At 40.4% G+C, this 23,801-nt stretch overlaps 2 protein-coding genes across 8 annotated transcripts; one reads left to right on the top strand and one right to left on the bottom strand.

Moving 5' to 3' along the window:
• Window positions 1-899: 899 nt before the first annotated feature.
• pdha1a (pyruvate dehydrogenase E1 subunit alpha 1a) lies at window positions 900-8,591 on the bottom strand. Its single transcript, XM_023278147.3, has 11 exons — window positions 8,436-8,591; window positions 7,676-7,744; window positions 7,406-7,579; window positions 7,046-7,172; window positions 6,132-6,223; window positions 5,744-5,836; window positions 5,162-5,317; window positions 4,760-4,831; window positions 4,604-4,671; window positions 3,958-4,066; window positions 900-2,924 (listed from the first exon to the last, which is right to left on the bottom strand). Exons 1-11 carry the CDS (start codon window positions 8,481-8,483, stop codon window positions 2,760-2,762), a joined length of 1,173 nt encoding a protein of 390 aa, XP_023133915.2. The 5' UTR covers window positions 8,484-8,591; the 3' UTR covers window positions 900-2,759.
• A 2,064-nt stretch (window positions 8,592-10,655) lies between these two features.
• Window positions 10,656-22,746, top strand: map7d2a (MAP7 domain containing 2a). Of its 7 annotated transcripts, none has more exons than XM_023278157.3 (17): window positions 10,656-10,789; window positions 12,840-12,932; window positions 13,414-13,500; window positions 13,595-13,672; window positions 14,304-14,467; window positions 14,692-14,788; window positions 15,438-15,527; window positions 17,096-17,202; window positions 17,296-17,411; window positions 17,531-17,910; window positions 17,998-18,145; window positions 18,242-18,440; window positions 18,564-18,668; window positions 18,786-18,836; window positions 19,046-19,076; window positions 19,839-20,493; window positions 20,674-22,746. In XM_023278157.3, exons 1-17 carry the CDS (start codon window positions 10,750-10,752, stop codon window positions 20,930-20,932), a joined length of 2,700 nt encoding a protein of 899 aa, XP_023133925.2. In that variant the 5' UTR covers window positions 10,656-10,749; the 3' UTR covers window positions 20,933-22,746. The 7 variants fall into 7 exon arrangements, with proteins under 7 accessions (XP_023133925.2, XP_023133924.2, XP_023133923.2 ...); XM_023278156.3 differs by having other exon boundaries at window positions 13,414-13,509; window positions 14,695-14,788; XM_023278155.3 differs by having other exon boundaries at window positions 13,414-13,509; window positions 19,049-19,076.
• Window positions 22,747-23,801: the final 1,055 nt, after the last annotated feature.

Here is a 23,801-nt window from a genome sequence, read left to right as displayed (position 1 = left end):
CTTAAACTACTAAAATCAGTTTAAGAACCGTCCAACACATTATTAAAACCTGGAAGTATAGTGGTGAACCATCGTCTTCGAGGAAGAAATGTGTTCAGTCATGTGGTCTGATGTCCAAATTTACCCTGTTCCAAAGTGATGGATGCATCACAGTAAGAAGAGAGGCAGATGAAATGATGCACTCATCATGGCTAGTGTCTACAAGCCTGTGGGGGTCTGGGGTCGCTGCAGGTGGTCAGGTCCAGGTTCAGCAACATTATGTTCCCAAAGAATGAGGCGAGCTGACTACTTAAGTAAAATATCAGGCCTTTCCATCAATGGAGTTTTTCATATTCAGTGATGACACTTCCAGGATTGACAGGGCTCACACTGAGAATAAGTGGATCAGGGAGCATGAGACGTCATTTTCTCATATGGATTGGCCTCCACAAAGTCCAGACCTCAGCCTCACTGAGAATCTTTGGGATGTGCTGGAGAGTGCAGCGGTCCGACTCTCCCATCATCAATATAAGATCTTGGCAGAAAATGAATGCAACTCTGGACGGAAGTAAATGCTGTGACATTGCAGAAGCTTATTGAAATGATGCAACAGTGAATGAGTGCCATACTCAAAGCTAAAGGCAGTCCAAGAAAATATTAGTGTGCAACTATTTTTTGGCCAGACAGTGAATTTCAAACACCTGTACGACGTTTACAAACCTCTTCTCTTTGCTGCTGTCAGGATGGTGCAAGCTCAACCTTAAGGCTAGAGTTGCTTTCTTTGAGGAGAGATTTGGAAAACAACTTTGACAGTGCTGAAAATGAAAAGATATTAAATTTAAACCATGTCTTATGGCATTTATTAAGCAAGAACTACTGGAAAACTGACATCCATTCCAAAGAGAAGAACATGAACACAATACCTTACAGTCTTTTTATTACAGCGGCTCACACATAAAAACAATGTTTCCATGGAGCATATTTGCTTGCTTCATCTGCCACCCTAAATGTAACAGTTCACTACCACAAATTCTCACATTGCAGCCATTCTCAGATGTAACACATTACTGACATTTTCAATTTTAGCCTGTGATTTAACTAGATACATCTCACATTACAGAGAGAAAAGGCTTGACCCCCCGGTACACCTCTACAGGGTTGCAAGCATTATTACAATGTTCATAATAGCTACAAATCAACATTGTAGCTTCCTGCTAGCATTGCATGTTAATATGCAGCTTTTTCATTTTGCTACCTGAGGTGTCACTTGCAGATATTTCTTCCTCCACAGTACTGTATAAAGGCAGACTTAAATTCAAAATGTCCATGTATCCTCTGCATGTGAGCTTTTAATGTGCCACTATTATTACAATTACCCTTCTTAGTGAAACATACAAGTGGCACATAAAGCTACTGATGCACTCAACCAATAATACTGAACCCGACATCTCTCTTAGATTAGGAAATTAAAACATGCAGTGAAGCTTAGAGGATGAAAGCACTAAAATGGCTAAAAGTTGGTATGTTTACATCCACTGCTGCTGCAGGCAACTCTTCAGCTTGTGGGAATCTTGATTGCAAATATCGAGGATTATAAATACCCTTAGTTACGTATACCAACAATTTAATAAGAGCTTCTCCAAATACATGTGGATGCGCTGCTCTTTAAACTCAAACAACCACACCAGAGTTTCTGCAAAGCAACCACATGAATGCAAACACACTTGCTCAGGTTGGAGTGTGACACAAACGTAAGACGACACATTCATCTTCCAAACACCACCAGATCTGCCAGGCACATGTTTGGTTCAGCGAGATAGATTTTAAAACATTTCAAAACTTTCTCTTGGTATTCTTTGCTCTCTGTTACATACAGTATATTCAGAGATCGTATGATTCTCTACCATGCTGCCTTGTATGGTGTCTTAGTAACAAGAGGTTAAATTAAAAAAAAAAAAGACAAGAACTGATTAACTTGAATTATTTATCATGTACACTTATTTATAAAGAGTACAAAGTTATATTTTACAGGTCAGACAGTCTGTTTTTGAGTTGAACAGTGACAGATGGCGTTTTTCGTATTGCACTGTGACCTCAATAATGACCCGAGAAAAACATCAAGCAAGCCAGTACAGTGTACAACTTATGTTCACACAGGGCCAGATTAGAAAAAAAAAACATTCTCAAAAAATAGGAAGTGCTTAATATTAGGACACAATATACTTTAAATACAGTAGCTTAGGAAATTTATTGCGCTTCACGGGTATTAATTTGTAACTTTTGGTGAACTTGAGATGAACACTTTAAATGATCGACAGGGAATGGTGATTTTAAACACTGAACAGATAATGAAAGCTCTAAAATGAGGATAATTGGCTCTTAGTTAAATATTCTTTCAAAAAATATAAATAAATGTAGGACAGAATTTCATGAGACTGCGGTAACAGTGACAAAGAAATGTACTTCACATTAGATAATTATCCAACTTACTGCTGTTTCTACATCTCTCTGTGTAAGGCTTTGTGTTGTACTGTGATAATTAGCACCGTAACAAACTGACAAATCATTATGGCAGTAGGTTTTTGTCAACTCTTTGTGAATATGGCCCCTGTGGTTTACATGTACAGTACTGAAATGAAATTCCTTGCTGATGCCTAAAGCTCTGGGATTGAGGCACTAGTTTATGGTACATTGTATGATGTGTGCGCATTAGAGTGAAAGAAAGACGATTGAATATGTTTTAGGGTGGATGAGCTGATTAAAGAAAGGGATCAAAAAATTCAGCTAACAGACTTCAGCTTGGACCAGGGGTTTGTGCCGCGCACCTCCAACGGAGGGTTGTTGTGAAAGATGTGGTTGCACAGGTCTTCCAGTGGGGGTTCGGGATCTGTGGTGGCAAACTGAGCAGCATCTTCAATTTCCTTTCTCACCTCAACATCAATTTCCTACAGACGCAACACAGACAGAAAATCAGTGAAAATTTGTTTCTCTGTATTGATTCTGATGACTGAGGCACTTACAGAGGACAGCATAAGCAGAGTACATTAAGTACATAACAGAAAAATACATGCATGTGTCAAACATCTTGTGTTTTTGCCATGTTCTAATGGAAACATTGACATTTTGTCATTTACAGTATGTCTGCTGCTTTCACCTGGGATCACAAGAGGTGATGAGGCAGAAGCTAAAACCCATCACTCTAGCACTTTCTTGTGTTTTAACAATGCAGTGTGACTTTGAATGTAAACTCTGACAGTATCCCTAACCCAATAGAAGATAAATGCAAATTTTTTAACTCCATGCTCTTGATTTTTAGAAGGCAAACTTCTGTTACAAATTTGTTTTGCTACCCCAATCACTGCAGATGTGTCCAAACAGCTGAAGCTGTGGTATTGTGCATGTAGTGATCAAGCAAGCTTGAGGGTGTCATTGACATTTAACAACTTTAAATGGTCACCAGTCACCTAAACATACAAATTAAATGTCTTTAAAGTGCTTTAGTTGTAGAAAGACACAGTTTTATTTGTGCATCATTTGACTTGCATCTCATATCTCTCAACATACAACTCATTTCCTCACATTTCTGACTCAAAAACTGACTGTACAACAAAATTTATTTCTATAAATATGTATTACATGTAGATGTTTTACATTTAAACACTGTTAGTGTAGTTAGCTCTTGTCATGGCAACCTCAAAAGTTTTAGGTAACTCGTTCTATAAAAAGTAGGCTCAGTCCATTTGCCTCAAACCCAATTCCAGCCATTAATGGAGTCACTGTGATGATAAAATCAGGTTCTTTCTCTTCATGTTCATGTTCTCAACTACACAAGTCAAAGATCTGACTCCTCGCAATGTATCTGGGATTAACAAGATTTAGCAATTAAAATAAAAACATAACAAATGTCTAAGAATGATAGAGAAATGTTGCAACAATTTGCTATGTTTGTTAATTTTCCAAACAGGAAGTATTTGCTACCTTGAGCTCCTCCACGCTGGCCATGTTGTTGCTGAGCATGCGGTCCTTCAGCATGGAGATGGGGTCACTCTTGCTGCGGACCTCCTGGATCTCCTCACGTGTACGGTAGCTAAAAAGGGCAGAGATTGGTGCCGGGATGTTGTAGGGATGCACTAATATAATCACATTAAATCACAGCTATGTGTAAGCATTTGGAGACACTGAGCAGTATTTTCAGTAAGCCTTATTAAGAAACTGATTTCACTCATTGTGCACAACTGGTGAGTTTTCTGACATTTTTGAGTACAAATAGAACAACTGAACTAAATTGAAGGAATTCTGATTCAGCTTTGATTTACAATGTTTTTTCATTATCAATTTTAACCAGATGTTGATCTACAGAGCCAATACCCATATTAGTAGTCAGTTCATCCCTAGGCTGCGGTCAGGGCATTGCAAAGCCACTACGGAGGGAAGGATAGCACATAAAGTCTACTGTGGAACAGTGGCAGAAGCAAGGGGCAGCGGCACAGTGAGGATAATTTTTGCAGGTCAGACCATTATTGATTTGAAGAGAACCAAGAAAGAGCAAAAGCAGTCAGTCAAAGCAAACTTCAACTGTAACAAAAATGCAAATTTACAAAGAACAGGAGCTATAATCGTGTACCTGACTCCAGGATCGCTCATGCTGTGTCCATGATAGCGGTAGGTCTGCAGTTCCATGAGAATAGGACCCTGGTGAAAAGTGGGACAGAAATAATTAAGATGAGTAAATGCCAATGTACATTTTCTGCTTTCTGTAATTAAGTCGGTGTTTACTCACTTTTCCAGATCTGCAGTAATCTGCTGCAAACCTGCTAGCTTCCCGAACACACAGAACATCCATTCCATCCACCTGCACACAAAATCATTACATTACAGCAATTTATACTGAACTGATCATATTGAGAACACTCTGACAGAAACATGCAGTGACAAACACTTTCTATCAAGTTTCATGTTGCAGTCATTATAAGGTGGAAGTAATTAATGAGTGATAAACTCACAGGCTATGGCCTTTGGAAGTTAGGGATGATACTACATACATAGTACATTACATTAATTTAGCAGACACGCTTCACTAAAGCTAGGTTATCATAGCATAATCATTGAGCTACATGACTGATTCCTACAGTCAGCTTTATTAGTGGGAAAACAGGTTTGAAGACATGAGTAAGAACAGTACCCTGACACCAGGAATGAACTCTCCTCTCTTGAAGTAGTCCGTGCTGGCAGCAGCTCGCTCCACGGATGTGCCCATGCCATACCCGTTGTTCTCACAGATGAAGATGACGGGCAACTTCCAAAGAGCAGCCATATTGTAGGTTTCAAAAATCTGACCCTGTTAAACAACAAAGAGGATTTTTTTAACATGGGCAAAAAGACACATTTCTCTGTTTTCAAGACCCTGTTAGCTCACATTAGAAATATCTAGCAAAGTACAGATGTGATTTTAAAGTCTTAAAAACTGAGATTTTAGAAGGTGTTTTATTTTAGCTTTTAAGTTTCACTAATGTCCCTTTATGAGTGCAAACATTATGTAGCTGTGTTGAGTTTGAATGTATGCCTGGTTCTGATGGTCTGAACAGATCAGATACAAGATTAGAGAAAAAACATATCTGACAAAATGTGACCAGTCCAAATTAAGTTCAGTATAACGAAATATCTAACGAAGCTGCAAGCCCGATGATCTTGTGTACATCCATGATGGCAGAAACACTTCCACAAGATGTGTTTTTGCACCTTCAAAAGCAGGGGATTGCTATACCTGGTTGGCAGCACCATCACCATAGAGACAGACGCACAGCTCACTGTTGCCCTGATACTTGCAGGCCAGCGCCACACCTGCTCCCAGAGGAACCTGGGGAGAATGAGTTGATATAGACATTAAAGGTTTTTCACTAGGTTCAGCCCAAAGGTTGCAAATCTTCCATCGAAGTTAAAACTCAAAATTCAACAAAACATAGTTATAGCTGCAGAACCTTACATGACAACAGCTGAATCACTTGGCTAGACATGTTTTGTTTATTATATGCAATGTAAATATTACACTTTATTTTATCTGCTTGTATGTGGTAACATGACACAAATTGCTGTTCCTCTTTTTGACCCAATTTCACTTGAAAGTGAATTGTTAGTAAACTTTGGTTATGTACCTGAGCTCCGACGATTCCATTTCCTCCGTAGAAATGCTTACAGTACATGTGCATAGAGCCTCCTTTTCCCTTTGCAATGCCTCCTCTTCTGCCTGTACATCAGAACAGAAACATGGTGACAAGTTGAAGTAAAAGAAACACAGAAGAACTGATGAAATTTTAAAGTCAATTATGATTAAAGTGAACATTACTTGAGGGTTTTTCCCTCCACTGGGTCAAGTCTAACCATAATGACATGTGCTTCCTCTGCAGCCCTCACAGCAGCGTACAGCTGTGCTCCTGGGGTCATATTTGGTCGAAAGGCCAATCACAGCCAAATTATGCTAAATTCCCTCCCTGTACTCGGTGTCAAAACTGTGCAGGGTCCTAGAGCATATTTTCTGTTTGTTAAGTCATTTCTCTTCTGTGTTCAGCTCTCAGTAAGTGTAAATCTTCAACTTTTATGTCTGTGTTTGGAGTTTAGTTTAACTCCTGTGTCGCTGCTTGTAAATTATTTTAGTAGATTATTTTAACGATTATTGTTATCAGTTGTATCAGAGCTGTTTTGAATTACTCCTAATGTAACTTGAACCTTTCATGCTGTTGCTGCCTGAAGCTAAGAGTTTTTCACCGAAGTACCGATAGGGTTCTTTTATTGTGAAGAAGTCTTAGGAAGTATAATGTCTTCAGCTTCATTAGACAGTCAGATAAACAACTTAACCTTTCTGTTCATTTATTCAAACTTTATTTATATTCCAAAGTTCACTGAAGGACAACCCTAGTTTGCAATAAAGTTGAGTGTGAATCTGTGTGGTGCAGTGGAAAAATGCCTGCAGCAAGCTAGAGTGCCTTGACCTTTCCTGGCTGTTTGCAGCATGACTGCACTTCCCTCCCCACATTGGAAAAACTCTAATGTCTTAAAATTGCAGACTTACCAGTAAGCTCAGCCATGATTTTCTTCACAGTCCCTCCTCTGGTGTAAGTATAGCCATGAGCACGATATGCAGTGATCAGGTGGTCTGACAGGTTGATTGCAGCTTCAATACCAACAGCACAAGCTTCCTACGAGAAGAAAAACAAACAGCTTGACATGTCTGTGGACCTCCATGTGGGGAGATGTGCTCAAAAAATTAATCTAAAGACACAGGTCAGTTAAAGAAGTATTTCAATCACAGCATCTTTGAAAATGATGCAGCAGTAAATAGAAGTAATTCTGCTAACATTAAAGTGAAACTCTCAACAGATTTACATTGAATAGATAGAGACAATTCTGAATTAGAAATAGTTCACTCAACCTGGCCATCATACAAGTGGCAGAATCCTCTGATGATCTTCTGCTTGTACAGCTGATCTGCCTTCAGCTCCATACGCCTCATGGTCTGCATGGTACGGTAGTACTGCAGACCCTCATCACGAGTCATAACCACCTGAGTGGCTGGGCCCTCATCCAGCTTGAAGGTGTCACATTTCTAACGAGAAGGAATACACAAATTTAAAAAAAAAAATCACAAACTGCCATACACGTGGGTGAGTTTATCACAAAATACCTCATGTTTGAACCTTACCTTAATTTCAAAAGTAGCCTCGTTTGTGAAGTCAGCATATGTGCGTGCTGACACCACAGCCGCAGCTCCCTGACATAGGAGAGAGAAGGGGGATATAGAAAGAAAAAATATAAAATGTGCAGGTTTGAAAGTTTTCTCTACTATTTTTAATATCGGTCAACACCAAAGTATCACAATCATTTCAGTATCAATACCAAGACCTTTTTTTTACTTTAAAAACTATTGACAATAGTTTTCTCACTGAACATAAAAACCCTGTTATAAGTATTGCTCTAACAGTAGCAGTTGTTTAAACCTTAAATAAAGAGATATGCTAACAATAATAAGTATGAGCACGCAAAAAAAAGACCTGTATAGAAAAACGCATCTTATTTTAATGCGTCAGAGCGACTCCGGGTGATATAAATGAACCTGTTTGACATGTTTGATTCATTTTATTCCACAGTTTTACAGAATTAGCAACAAGTTACTAAAGCTAGCAGACAGCTTTTCATAACACAACACCCACCGGCTCCGTAAAGAGACAATCAGTGAGTTGCAAGTCAGTAAAGCTTTCACTGACCAAAACACTGCAATAGTCGTAAAGAGTTCAGATTTTAGTGCAGAGTTTAGCCGCGTTAGCCAAACAAGCTACCGTTCGGCCCGACAAGGTCAGAACAGCGCTGACAGCCCTGTTTAGGTAAATATGGGAGGGTTCATATTCAGACTGTAATGCAGCCTTTTGCTAAGACTGTTTACTGTATAAAATGTGTTCACTTACATTCCTCTGAGCGCAAGCTCTCAACACGTTAGAGATATTGGTCAGCATCTTTCCTAAGCTAGCCCAGCACAGTCCCTGCACGGCGCAGATCCGTCCTTCTGTCAGCCTCTGTCCTTCCGGCGCCGCTCTTCTTCTTCTCTGCCTGCAATAACGGCAGAACCAACGCTGCTGCCACCTCTTCTTCTCTGGTGTCTGTGAGAAACACATGTATGAAACTACAATTAACTTTTAAATTAACGATAATAGCTTAATCAATCGTTTTTATTCATTAAAAATAAGCAGTTTTTAATATACTTTTGTAATTATAATTAAGTATTTAGGACACTAAGTTATAATCCTTTCCTTTGCCACAAACAATGAGCTCACTATTACAATAAACCACTGTTAGCACAATGAAAACTGTCATATTTTATGCCATAGTCATGCCATCAATTTTGTTTAAACATAGTCATAATATTTATGTTTGGGTTCTGTTTCACTGGCTGATAGACCTCTTATGAACACAAACTGCAACAATCAATGGATCAGTTGCCAACTGTTTTGATAATTCATCATTTGGTTTGAAAAAAATTAAAGAAAACATTTTTAAAATTGTCTGATTTCCACCTCTTAAATCTGAATATTTTCTGATCTCTTTACTCCTCGACAAGAGTAAATAGAATGTCTTTGGGTTGTGGACTAAACAGGACATTTGTCAACTTGGACTTGCAGAAAAACTGATCAACATTTTCCATCTTTTGACATCTGACTTTTAATAAACCAAACAATCAATCAATCAAAAATATTACAATGAAAATGTTTGTTGGCTGCAGTGCCATTATGACCATGACATTAATCCTAGTAGACTTTTTAGGGATTCTGCAGGGATAATGCTTCTCTGACACCTCAAACATTAGTGCTAATTCTATGGTGACCTATTTAAACATGTAATAACTTTGAAATCTGTGTTTATAGCTGCAGTAAGCTTATAGTCGTGTGTGTTCTTAAATGATTTTATTATCAGGTCACAGCTATTTTTGCTCCAGCCACTTAATCCAGCTATGATCACGACAAAGACTTTTACTGGTGTCAGATGTAGTGTTATGATAGTTATTACCCAACAAAAATAGGAAAACATGTGACCCTCTGTAGCTCTTGCTTGGGTCACAAATGTTGACAGTTGAAAAAAAAATGGAGTCTAAATGTTATTGAAATTGTATTTTTATCATTATAATGAAGCATTAAATCTCTCTCTCGCTGTCTTTTCTTTCACCAGAGATATTTAAAAGTGACATTTACAGAGGAATGACTGTTGAAAAACTGAAAATGTCTCTTTTCATTTGCACTGAGTGGACACAGTTCATGTGTCATAACAGGCAAGTTCCACATTTGACAAGTTGCATTTTTGAAAAAAAATATCTGGACCTGACAGTGAAAAAATGAGTCAGTCTTTTTGAGTTATGAGAACTTCTAATGAAATCATGTTTAACCAGTGAACTAAGTCTAGTCAGGAGAATTTGTCTGTCTATTTTAAATCATCGATTATTTTATAGCTAGTAGCATAAACATGGGTTTCTGAAGTGTTTGATCCTACACTCAAGTTGCAGAAAAATTAAGTTATCATGCCAATTTCATTCATCCTCTACAACTTTAATTTCGTTTTAAATCAACATTTCAGTTTAAATTACACTGAATATTCACTTAATGTAACTATTATATCAACATAACCCATTAAAACAATGTTTGCAACTTATAAAGTTTATCCAGATCAGTAAATTTTTATGTTTTCCTTGCATCCTTGGTTAAGTGGTGTTAACAGATCTACTGAATTGTTTTAGAGTCTAGGTTTGCTGTGAGGTTATTTGTTATTTGTTGGATTATTTTGAACTGAGTTGGACCTGAGCAGCACACACCGATTCTGCGTAATGTCCTGTTAGTCACCAGCATCCAGACCAGCAGTCCAGTCAGCTGAGGAGGGTCTGAAGCTGCTGCTGAGTGTGTGCAGAGGAAACCTCCATCTGCCGGTAATGTGCTAACAGCCTGGATCAGGGCGCGCTTGCGCTGCGACGCACGGTTTGGTCTGCTACTAGTAAACTGCCTGCGCTTCACCATCTCCGCTTCAGTCTGGCAGCATCTCTCTCTTTCTCTCCTCCATCCACATCATCCCAGCCTTCATAATGACCTTCAGAGTATCCGGCTGAATGGTCTCCGCTTGTTTTTTGTCCGCTGTGGCTGCGCTCATCGGAAGCGGATACCTGCGCTGCATCGGCACCACTGCAGACCGTGTAGGCTGAACTGCGCCTCCGTTGCACATTTGGCTCTATTCTGGCTGACCATGGAGAAGGCGGTCACATCACCATCCGGCGCACTAGCAGGTAGGTATGCCCGGTGTTTGTTTGTGTGCGATCATCATCAGCCTGGTTGTGTTTACGCAGGGATTTGAGGCAGACTCATGGATGACGCAACTGACATTTGCACCGCTTTATATGCCGCTGCGCCGCGATGATCCCGCTTCTCTGTTCCTGATTTTCGCTAATGCTCACTGTGCTGACGGTGACAAGCATGGGTGACAACGCAGTAACAGCTTTTCAGTGAAATAAACCCAAATCACAAGGCCTGATGGTTGCAATCACGAGAAATAAGTGACGCCTCTTTGGTGCGTTTCTGTGTTGTGTCATTGTGTGATCTCTGGTTCCTCTTGTGAGGACAGTTTACCAGCATCAGAACTCTGAAAATGATCAGTTCAAAGCGAAATAATGAGGCTGCGTTGCTGTATTTTGGTGATGACGCGATAAAATCCGATAAAAGGGTTCAAATGGGCGGAGAGAGGAGGACTGGACTAATGCCTTTAACGCAGGACAGGCCCCTTGATTGTACTGTCTAGTTTGTATGAGCATCGAACTGCTGTGTGATGATTTTGTGGGTTAAAGACTGGGTCTCTGTAGAGCAGCATGAAGATTAATCATCCACTGTGTTATTGAGTTTTCACTCTCCACACCCTGAAAGAGGAGAAATCTCCCTGCAGATAGATAATCAAATTTGATGCAACTGGAATAAGAGACTATTTTCCAGCTCACTACTTCACTGCTTCATTGAGAAAATACTGGAAAAGATGCAGAGGCTGATGGATACAGCTCTGATGGAACTTTAAGACCTATCTTATAAAGCCAAAAGAAAAGAAAGAGTCCTTTGTTTTCATCCCTAATTTTGTTTCTGTTACTTGCAAATCTACAATAACAGCTTTCATGTTTAAGAATAATGCCTAAACAGCTCTGTTGCATTTGGAAATAACATGCAGAATTTGAGCTTTACTATCCTCAAAGCCACAGAAGCTACACTAAATACAAACATATTCATTAAGAGGTTGACTCCCCTTATAGTCACCAAAAATTCTATTAAAATGTGACATCACCAAAAGTGATAAATACAAGTTATTGATGAATGGGTGCATTGATATGTTTAATTAAGTCAGCTGAGCATTAAAGTTTAGGTGTCCTGTCTGAAGTCAGCCAAACCTGATGCTGTCTGCCAGCTTTCAGTACACAATAAAAGCCCAGACTGAAAAGAGAGTAATTCACTTGATCGAGTGCAGCGACCGGCTGTGTGTTGACAGTTTAGCCTACAATGCACATATTGATTCAGTGAATTTGTGGAATTAAACTTTTTTTTCTCTCAACTTTACGCTGCTGTTCTGAAGAATGTTCAAAGATAATAGTACTGTGTCAAGACAAACATCTTACAAAATCCTATTACACTTTAGATGTATCTTATATTTGTTTGATTTGCTTAGCTTAACTATAACATTAAGATGTTTGATTGACTAAATCTACTTAATATTAATGTATATTAGGCATCAATCAATATGGTTTATTCAGGATCAAAACTGCTGATTACTAACAAAACTTTGTGGAAACATTGTGGAAAATTATATGAGCGCTTTTGACATTTATCCTTCTGGCTATAACTTATGATGTATAACCAATCAGATAGTGCTATGGGTGGAACATTACTCAAGACAGTGTTGTGCATTTTTGGATTCATTTATTTGATCGGAAACTGTTTTTAAAAGAATATAATGATACTGACCTTTAAAAGACTCCCAATATCGGCTCTGATAATCAGCCAAAACAACAATCAGTCTATCCCTAGCATGTAATCTAAAGAATTTTTGACATAGTGAATAATTAGTCTAATTCTGTTGTCTGTTTCTCACAGGCTTATTATAATATATGAGTTAATATGTACAGTTGCTCTCATCTGTTAATCATGAACATTTGTTCACACATTTTCCAATCACACACACCCTGTGACTGTATTTATTACCAGCAATGTTCTCCAGTCACACAATTAGCTATGATTTGTGATCCTGATGTGAGAATAGGAGCTCATGTTTATATCTATTAATTCTTCTGTTTTGTGCATTAGGGGAGAAGATGGCACCACCATCCATCAGTCTACTTCCTGACAAGAGATCTCCAACAAACAGTCACAGCTCTCCAGCCCGAACTGGAAAGACTAGTGAGTAATCCCCCTGTGCCACATAAATCTCACTTTTCCTTCCATGTGGTTTCATCAGGATGGAATTCAGTTACTGATGTATGATTGTGTAGTTACTAGAGTCTGCATCTGTTGGCCTATGTACTGTTTGTTAGCACAGTGTGTTTCAGGGCTCCTCTGTTGTCTGTGAATGGAGGAGCTGGTTACAGAAAGCTCAGCAACAATAACTAAAAGTGACATTCAGCATGTGTGCAGTGACTACCACATCAAGGACAGTTTCCTGTCTCCTCTCTCTCTTGCGTGCTGTTGCAGTTTGCCCTTGGCGCAGGGCATTTTGCACCACACTGCATTTAACACAGAGTAACCCCACACAGAGCTGAATTAATGTTTCCCTCTGCTGGTAGGAAAGCAGACCTGCAGCTGAGTAATGGACACTGATGTCATACCTCTTTAGACTAAGCTGAGTGTGCTTTCTCTTCCCCCCCGGTCATGGTGATTCCAGCTCCATCTAACTCAGAGAAGAAGCCACACATGAATGGACATGCATCCCCGTCACACTTAGCAGCTAACGGCAGTAACAACCATGGAGGTAAACAAAGTGAGTTTCACTGTTTTCTTTTGTAATTTGACTGCATTGACACTTTTCCCCCCTTTGCTCTCTGACATTGCCTCTCATCTTTCAGTCATGGAGGGTTACATGAAGACAGATGACAGGATGCGTTTAGCCAAAGAGAGACGTGAGGAGAGGGAGAGAAGCCTGGGTAGGTGATGTCTTGGTTTTATCTGGCACAAGCGCAAGTAGAAAGGCTGAGTTTATGAAATGAGAAGCTCTGAAATGCCTCTGGGTTCCTATTCCTCTTGCAGAAAAGTTTTATTTTGTCATGGCACATTTCTTTCTGCAGTTTAATTGGTTATGGAGGAGCCAGTAGAGGATTCGTTCCGAGTTCACTGAGCTTTTGATACGAGTAGTTGTGTCACTTCGGAGAGTGTGACAGTAACATAGAATAGTCCATAGAAGTAGGTCTCCCACTCACAGATAATCCTACAGCTCCAGCAGTTACACTGTGATGAGAAGGATTTCTATCTTCACGGCTTAATCTTCATTGTGGACTGACAGAAAGAAATCAAATTCACTTCAACACATGCAAGTTAATGTGATGATAGCAGATATTGTGATTTGTTACTTAAAAGAAAATGAAAACAACACTCTCTGTAAAAGCATAGGAATAGGGATTAAATGTATTGATCAGATTGTTGAACAGTCAAATATGTATGTTTTATTGCTTATTCAAGATGCAACAGTCTACACAAAAGGATGAATAGCAAAAAGCCTTGGCTATGAGTACTGGCTCATTACTCTGTTTTTTTACATGCGACCTCTGTCTCTTTCAGCGGCCAGGGAGCAGCTGATCAGAGAGAAGGAGCGCCGAGCTCGGTTGCAGTACGAACGCACAGTGGAGGAACGCTGGAGGCGTCTGGAGGAGCAACGGCAGAAAGAGGAGCTGCGAAGAGCTGCAGTGGAGGAGAAGAGGAGGCAGCAGCTCGAGGAGGAGAAGGTCAGAAGATACAAATGTAGTGGTCTTGTGTGTGATCAGTGACGGTTTAAGACGTTGACAATAACAGTTTATGTGATATCAGATCTTGGGGACTTCATCTGTTAAAATATAAAATGGTTACACATCTAGAGCCTACTGGTACATCACAGCCTCAAATCCATTACTATACAAACTACAAAGAAATACTAATAATCAAATTAAAGTCTCTGCTCTGTTGCATTCAGCAGCGACTTGAGGCCCTGTTGAAACGCTCTCTGGAGCGAAGCCTTCAGCTGGAGCAGAGGACAAAACGCTGGAGCAGGGGCTGCCCTACAGGAGCAGGTAGGAATATGGATGTAAATAAAGATTGTTGTGGAGACAAGAAACAGGAAGGCACAGAAAATACAGTTGGGTGGTCTTTAAACAGCAGAACACAGAAGAGAAATTGTGTTTTTTCTGCAGAAGCATTACATTTTTGCTGTATTTCTGTGAGATACCATGACAGAAGGAGTGTGTGTGTGTGCGTGCGTGCGTGCGTGCGTGCGTGCGTGCGTGCGTGCGTGCGTGCGTGCGTGCGTGTGTGTGCGTGTGCGTGTGTGTGTGTTGGAGCTATCTCTTGGCCTGATCATTGCCAACAACCTGGCTGCTGAAGTACGCATGAACAGAAATGAGTGGCTGTTCCAGTTTCCCTACAGAGACAGGATGGAATTACATGTCTGCACCGGTGACAGTGTTGCACTGCACTCATGTGAATGAATGAAGTAATAACCCGTCACCACAGCCAAAAATTCTCAAAAATTACATGTGGTGGCTTTTAATCAGACCAAAATCAACAACTGTTTCATCTACATTGCATCACAACATCCCTGCCGGTATGTTAACTCCCACCACGTCTCTACAGCTGGATGAGGAATTGCTCAGATGAACTGTTCATAACGCTCTGTCTGCTCTGCTCTGCTCTGCTCTGCTCTGCTCCGCCTGCTGCCTATAGGTGACTGTGAGAATGCCCCACTCCCTTTCTCTGCTGCCTCCGCCTTTTCCCATGGCATTGCCTCCCCCCTTCCTGCTGTCAGCGAATCTGGTAAAGTTAAGCCCCCTTGCCCTCCCAAATGCGCCTCTTCTCCCGTTCATCCAACATTTACCGTGTCTGTGATGCTGTGTTTGTGTCTGAGCTGAAATATAGCACCAAAGGTAGTTGTGTTGTTCCTGTGATGCATGGCTGTTAGGTGGCTCTGATGTTGGACTTAAAATGCTTCTCTTTTTCTGCAAATGTGATGTATATGTAGTGTGTCTCTGCAAAGTCAACTGGATATACTGCAGGATTCATAATGTTTGCTGTTTGTGCTCTACTGCAGTGGCTTATATGATTGAGTTGAAAAAGACAAACTGAAAGCACAATATTGTTGACATTTCAATGATGCAAGTTAAAAGTTATTTGTATAAGTTATAATAGAATGTATCCTAAAATATGGGCCTGACTGTGATCTAGAACATTTCCATTTGGTGGGACTTTTATTTTGTCTTGTCTTGTAGAGGCAAACTCTAAATGGACCTCCATGCTGGCAAAAGAGAACAATAAGAAAAAGCATCAGTTATTTCATTGACTAACCATTGTTGGTAGAAACATGTTTTCCTGTATTAATTCCTCCCCCTAACTCTCGTATTCCTATATGACATGTTTGCTGTAGTAAACACATTTAATTAGGACTGAAACTGTCTCCAGAAGTCAACCTCCGGATTAGTTCCCCCAGATTACTAAGCTCTCTGTAATTACAACCAGGCTAAAGAACAGTGGATCAGGATGACTTGGAAATCTCACTGACGTGAAACAATTGGAGTATTATTTGCACAGTTTAAGTGTTTGTTTCATGTTTTATTTTTGATAATGTGGGGAAAGGGTTTCAAAATGAAACCACCTAAGTGATGCTGACTCTTGGTCCACTGAGATTATTAGCACATGACCTAGAATGGAAATATGAACACTAAAATAGCCACAGATACAGTCACCCCACCGAGATGACTGCACTCCTTTGAGATTGCTCTTAGTGATGACTGACTAATGGATGACATTATTTCAAAAGATGACAAAAATACTCTTTGTGGTGTTGTATAATGCGGTTTATGTTTAGGACTTTTGCTTTTTGATCGTGAGTTTGCCGAAGGTCTGTGTGTGCTTTCATTTGCTGTCATTGTTTGAGGTGTGGCACAGAGACAAATGTTGGGAACTGGTATCTGAACTGTTGTTCACAGCCACCATGCTGGCATGTGTGTACTTGCAACATACTGCATAGTAGCAAACAGACTCATGGTTTAATTTAAAATCAAAAGAGCAGACACACCCCATTCTCATGACCGTTGGCTTATTCAGTCATTCTGGCATTTCAAAGACAACAATTCAGATGAAGGGTTTCCACTCAAACTGAAAACTGATCACCACGACTTATTACACCCTGACTTAAAATGCAGCCCCTCATGTTATCGCTGCCAAATTACTTTGGCTACAAAACTGAGTCTGTCAGCTTCAGCTGAGTGCAGCACACACTGTCCAGGCAAACTCCCCTCCTGCCCCCGATGCTGTATTATTATCCCTCTGTCAGTGGTTATTCACCGTTATTAGATTTGATAAGCATCATGTTTGTCATCACGCAGCTCCCTGCAGCCCTCACAGGTCACCTTTCTGCAGTTCGCTGAACCCTGCAGATCACAGCAGACCTGGACTTCACGGAGGCTCTCAGTCCACACCCAATACCCCCAAGGTCAGATGATGCACGAATTGTATTCTATACCTTATATGCAACAACAACTGTCATTTTTGAATCCAAGCTATGTCTTTAAATCACTGCTTACAGAAAGAGCGGCTGCGCAGAGAAAGAAGAACTGCATCCCCGGGTTGTGGATCCCCTGTGAGAAGATCTGAATCTCCTGCCGGTGTCACCAAGCACTTGGCTTCCCCTACTACCTCCAAGTAAGATTATTTGTTGCTGACATGAAAGGTGGGCTGTCAGTCTTTTGCACAACAATATTTTTGCTCACTTTCTCATGAAACACTTAATTCTTAAGGCAGACATCTGTACTTGGTTGCAGGCTGGTGTCTAGGATGCGTGCCCAGTCTCCCAGCAGTGCACATCAGTACCATTATTCTCCAACAAGACAACGCCCAAACCTGACATGTGATGACAGGAAATCAGAGGAGAAGAAGCTGGAAAAACATTGTGAACAATCCAAAACTGAGACTGCAGTGAAAAAGAATCCTGACATCAGCAGCACAATTTTACAAGCTGAGAAGAATGCGGTCAACGTTGACATCACTAAAAACAAATCACCTAAAGGTGAACACATTGACAAGCATCTCAAAGCTGAAGTGAGAAACCAGTCTCCTGACAGAAAGAACCCCATGTCTCCTAAAGTGGATTCGTCAGAGAAGAAGACGCAGAACAACGTTCAGGATGGAGACAAGAAAAAAGGTGGACTTCTATACAAGTGACTCTTCATTTTGCATTCAGTTTTAGTACATTTGGATGATTCTTACTCCATCTTTTTATGTGTGACAGAATCAGCACCGTGCACATCGGCAGGGAAGGTGGCAGCTGGCACAACAAATGCAGAGGAGGCCACCAGGCTGCTGGCGGAACGAAGGCGTCAGGCTCGAGCTCAGAAGGAACTAGAGGATAAAAAACGGGAACTAGAGGAGGAAGAAAGGTGAGTTTATTAAATACAAAAAGACTAAAAACAGCATGAAGTAAACGGTAAATAAATTAAAAATCTGTGTAACGGGTCTTTACACTTGTTGATCAGATTGAGGGAAGAGCAGCTGAAGAAGAAAACCGCACAGGAGCGGCAACAACAAGAGGCAAAGGCTCAACAAGAGGCAAAGGCTCACCAAGAGAAGGAGAGAGGGAAAAGAGAGGAAGATAATAACAGGCTGAAAGAAGAAGACGACAAACAAAAGAAGGAACAGCAGGAGAAGGAGTTACAGATCCAGATGGACAGAGAGGTCAGGGGTCATTACAGTGTGCTAGACTGTTGGTATTACCTTATTTCTAGACCTACGTGTACTGGATTGTATGTTTTTAAGTTACATTCTGGTTACAAATATATGCTCTAATACTCTAAACAGAAAGAAAAAGTCAAGGTCCAGGCTCAAGAGGATGCAGAGCGTCAGCGGCAAGACAGAGAACTGCAGGCGCAACAAGAAGAGGAGGAGAGACAGCTAAGAAAAAAGGTTATTTTTAATAGAAATGCCCTCATTAAGGACCTGTACCACTGTATACTGGTGGCATTTTGGCATTGAATTTCATATTTTCTCACAAAGTCATTCATTGTTACTGTGCTTTTGCAGAGAATTGAGGAGATCATGAAGAGAACTAGGAAGGGTGAAGCTGACCTGAAGGTACTGTAAGAGACACCTTCTGCTCTCATACAGTAAACCTGCTGCCTTTAAGCGCCTGCTGATTATGTGATCGAGATTTTGTCTTTTTCAAATTTTATTTATTAAACTTTCTGTTATTGTTATCTTTATTAAAATGTACTGTTGGTGATACTTTGGTTTTGTGTCCTGATTACCACAAACTTGGTTGTCTCTGTTCTGCATTGAATCAGAAGGAGGAGCAGGTGGAGGCGAAGTCGGCAGGTTAGTACGTTATTCAGTCGCCCCGCAGATGCTTTAAGTTTGCTTGCTGTCCATGCTTTCTCCGCCCCTCGCTGTATGCCTTGCAGCTGTAAAAATGCAAACAGGGCATGTGTGGTTTATGATTTTATTCATATATTAGTCAATTTGGAGCATGTGCAATGAGTTGGCTTGTGTAAAATCCCCATGGTAGACAGATACCAATATTGTTCCTGCATTCTTGTTAATGTCTTGTTTCGTAATAATCCCGAAGCTTTGGGTATTCAGAAGAATTTTCCCTGTTAGTTTAAGTTTCCCAAGCAACATATTGTTTGCGCCATGCATTGTGAATCTATGATGGCGTTTATACGTCATGTAATGGAATATGGAGCAGCAGCCAAGGACTTTGTTCTTGGTGCTGATAGGACACCTTTCACTGTAGAGCAGCACCGTGGGAGCTGACTGCAAAATTAGCTGCTCTTGGAAATGCCCTTGGAAGATTTATTCAGCGCTGTCTCCAGGAGGACTGCCCTGCAAAGTGTGAGCTAACACTTTGTTTGAGCTGTCCAGTGTTAATTCTAGACTTAGCAGGGTTTTACATTGGAGCCACTGTCGATATTTATTACCTGTTCGGCCAGTACAGCTGATAATATGTGACATCTGCTACTACTGTTGAATTGAATATTGGACAAATGGATAGAGTCTTCTATCCAAGCTCAAATAATGATGTAAACTGGACAGTCCAAATAAAGTGAAGCCCACTGTGATGTGTTTTACTCTCCACAGGGGATGTAAAGACTGTTCAAACTACTGCTCAGGTCAACGAGCAGCCAGTCAAAAAGGTTGAGTTTCAGGTTAAACAGCAGGTCCAGGCCAGAACAAAGGAAACCGTGAAGAAAGAAGCAGCATCGCAGATGGACAATCAGAAGAGCATTCAAGTTAAAAACAACACTTATCTTGCTCCACCAACACACAGTGTTCCTGACAAGAGACCCGACACCAAACAAAGCAGCGAAGAGCACAGCAGCCAACTTAACAAAGAAGCCAAAGCATGTGTTCTCAAGCAGCAGGGAAAAGAGGCGGAAATGAATGTAAACAAGCAGCGCAGAGCAAATGTGAAAGTCACAGACCAAACGAATAAACAGCCAACAAAGCCGACAGAAGATGCCAAAGTAAACCAAAGGGAGGGAAGTATGACGAACGGAGCGGTGAAGGGTGAAGGAAGTGCCTTGATGAGCAGTCATCGAACTGCTGAAGTAAGCAAACAGAAAAGCCTGGATGTGACGTCAGCTGAAGGAAAGGCTCAGGGAGGGGCCCGGGTGGAGGTCATCAGACCTCCTGTGACACCCCTGCCGGTGGGACCACCACCAATCATCAAACTGGAGCCGCTAGATGTGAAGCGAACAGGGTCTGGTGATGAGGTGCAGTCGATGGAGGTCAGGTGAGTCTGCAGGTAAACATTTATTATGAAAATGTGACATTATGAGTTTATATTGGAAAAAAAGTAGGTAGCACTAAATTTTGTACTTCAAGACACACTAGGTCATCAAGAGCGCCAATGATTTAGATGTTAAAAACCTAAATATTTTATGTAATTGCTGTTTTTATTAATATATTTCAGCCCAGCTTCAAGGGAAGAACTCATTTCAATCCCAGAGTTCTCACCCGTCAACGAAATGCAGCACTGTGGCATGAGTAACACTCGAGCTCTGGAAGATCTCATTGACCTGACAGGAAGTGCCACTTACTCCAAACTGTCCTCTGAAAGCAACATAGGAGACTGCAACAAGAACCTCATTGAGGGTGTTGTTAGTCCCATGTCAGACTCAAAGCTCATTGGGATGTCGCCTCCATCTTCTAATAAACTTAGCGTCCAGTAGTTTCTCTTTCTCCTGCTCTCCTGCTTGCCTTGTCGCTCTCTCTTCTCTCTGTCACACACACAGGCTGTTGCATTTCACCCTTCTGTCTCCACAGTTATGGAAATAGAGCCATAGAGATTGTCTTAACAAATGTAAACTATGACTTGCAATATAAAAATAACATCTCCTGCATACTAATCACATAGCAACTGGGCACTGAGGTGATGTGTTAAAGGTTTGGTTTAATCTTGTTCTGTGTAAGGTGGAGAGAGAAGTTGTGAGTAGATATGTGACAAGGATAAAAAAGACAAATATCAGGGTTTTTAATAATATATGAATTTAGAAAACAAACTATTACTACTAGCATCTTTTAGCCTGGTAAGAATCTCAGTTGTTGTTTTTTTCCTCACTGGTCCCAGTTCATTTCCACTACTGGAGTATTAAAGCCTGCTCAGAGCATCAAGCCTTTCAGTGAGATTCAGTGTGTTGCAGGGGAAGGCATGACTATTTCATTTTAACAATGGCCTAGTTTTTAATACTTAAAAATGTTATTTCTAGGTAATGTTATTCATGCATGTTGACTGATGACTGACTTGGATGGAATTCATTAAATGTATCTGTCAAACTAAAACCCAACCAGACTGTCAGAACCACAGCAATCTTAACCCACTGATGTGCAATCATGGGATTATTCACATTTTTTAAAAAATTCTAAACAATGAGTTGATTCATTTCAGCTCTTTTTGATCTTTAAATGAGGCTTTCTAAATGCATGTGACTGAGAAATATGAACCCATAGCTGTCAACTTGAATGCTACTGCACATTAAGGAAAAAGATGCTGGCATCAACACAAATGATGGTGCAGAAACAGCTTCAGTCTCCTACTTGGATTCTATCGCAAATATACAGTTATCAAGCAAGCAAAGCACCTTTTATGCAATCACTCTTCTGATAGGATTGAGCTCCAATGATAAAAACGCAGACAACTGAGCAACTTCGTGTCATCTAAAACATTTTCTGTGGGAGAATCTTGCTTTGACGAACTCAGTGCAAACAGATCTATAAAACATTCATTCACTAGGCTCCACTGGATAGATATGTGGCTGCTGATGTGTCAGTCTGAAGTGCACTGGAGAAGGAATGTGTGTTTAACAGCCAACATGTATGTGTACTCTGTAGCTATAAAAATGCCCTTTGATGTTAAGGTTTTTATCCTTCCATCTTGCTGTATTCTTTAGTCATGTGCAGGAACTACACAGTGGTTCCTTAGCGTCTGCAGCAATTCATATAATGACAAATAATTGCAACTATTCATTCCATGTATTATGCCAAAATGTGATTTCAGTAGAGATGCCTTATAAGGGACTAACCAGTTTCTTTATTTCTGTGTTTATTTTTCCATTTGGTCACTGGGATAGATGTGTGTCACCTGTAATACTTGAACCTTGGTTTGAAATGTCATCTCTGACGTGCTGCAGATAATTATACCAACAGCTGGGACACACTGAGACATTTAGGTTTGTGTTCCTGCAGACTACCCGTAGCTGAAAAAGTCTTAAGTGAAGTAGCCATACAGAAACATACAGTATTTGTGAGTTAGGATTTGCTTTATATTTTGCAGTTGTGTTGCAGTCTTTATTGCAAATGACTGGTTTTAGGTAAAAGCAAATAAGCATAAAGAAATTATACATACAGTCACTTCAAAAAGTATTCAAGTCTGCTCATACCCGCACATCAAAACACAAATCTTTAAGTTATGTAATTACTGTAGACATTGTGCATGTTTGGCATGATCACAACAGTGTTATCTGAAACAATAAAGTGTAAAACTGAGAATTCTGTGGATTTGCTTCTGTGCCTTTGTGTTGCTAAGCTGTTCAGACATGGGTAACTGAATGTAAAAAGGAAGAAATTACACTAACATAGGTACTGTCATATTGACATTGTCCATACTAGGATAAAGGGAAAATAAAAGGAAGACACACGTATTAAGAAAACACTTAAAACTTGTGGCTAATCCCATCTATGCTTTTATGAGGACAGGAGAGTCATCTGAATAAAACAAAGCAATACAGCAATCAAAGAGAAGAAAAAAATGTCGGTTAAGTAGCTGGTCTGCCTGAGAAGTTTAGAAGGATCTTCTCTCAGCACAGCATATTGGTCCACTTCAGATCCAGCAAACACTCTGAGGCAAAAACTGGTTCAACCTGCAGATAAAACAACCAAAGACAAGCGGGGCAGTTTTGGACATTCAGTCCAGTGCAGCCAGGAATGCACAGACCTATATTTAGAGACAACTGCTCCACAAGTCCATGGCTCAACACAGGAGAGACAGCTCCTCAGGACATGACTCAGCAGTCCACCTGCATGTAAAGGATAGGGAACACTTTTTTTGTGCAGATTCTGGACAGAGAAGAAAGACAGCTCAAGAGAAAATCGAGATATTTATCTATGTTAAACTGGAACAGCAGTCTCTAAAAGAGGAGGGAGACAACAACATCTCTTATCAGGTATTTTATCTTGAAATCTCTCCCAAGAAAGTTTCACCACCATTAACATATTGGGTCATCCCTGACCTGGCAGTTTCACAACCATTCACACCTCAGTGCATGAGAGCCTCAGGTCTTTGATGAACCATTAGCCATGGAATGTGGGGGTTGCAATATAAATCTGTTATTCCTCATCAGTTCGAACTGAAGAAGCCTCTTGAATGAGAATTGAAACTTCTTTGTTGTTTATCAAACATCAGTGATGATGATGCTTGATTGCATGATTGCATGACACACATATGCCTTCCTTCAATCACACCACTTCTCCACTAAAGTGCATTCATTCTCCTGTACAGATGCTTCTTTGACATATACATTCCAGATGACCACGTTTCCTATC

This window comes from Amphiprion ocellaris, chromosome 14 (genome assembly GCF_022539595.1).
Source record: "Amphiprion ocellaris isolate individual 3 ecotype Okinawa chromosome 14, ASM2253959v1, whole genome shotgun sequence".
NCBI lineage: Eukaryota > Metazoa > Chordata > Actinopteri > Pomacentridae > Amphiprion > Amphiprion ocellaris.
The sequence above is the reverse complement of the archived record's forward strand: the minus strand, read 5'-3'. Positions and strand labels throughout refer to the sequence as shown.

Bases quoted from the DNA above. Each gene is read 5' to 3' on its own strand.
- pdha1a (XM_023278147.3), bottom strand. From the start codon at position 8,483: ATGCTGACCAATATCTCTAACGTGTTGAGAGCTTGCGCTCAGAGGAAT. The intron at 7,173-7,405 runs GTTGAGTGAACT...TTCTTCTCGTAG, and splicing joins GCCACTTGTATGATGGCCAG to GAAGCTTGTGCTGTTGGTAT. The intron at 4,067-4,603 runs GTACACGATTAT...TGCCCTTTTTAG, and splicing joins ATGAGCGATCCTGGAGTCAG to CTACCGTACACGTGAGGAGA.
- map7d2a (XM_023278154.3), top strand. From the start codon at position 10,750: ATGGAGAAGGCGGTCACATCACCATCCGGCGCACTAGCAG. The intron at 14,468-14,691 runs GTCAGAAGATAC...TGTTGCATTCAG, and splicing joins AGCAGCTCGAGGAGGAGAAG to CAGCGACTTGAGGCCCTGTT. The intron at 17,911-17,997 runs GTGGACTTCTAT...TATGTGTGACAG, and splicing joins GGATGGAGACAAGAAAAAAG to AATCAGCACCGTGCACATCG.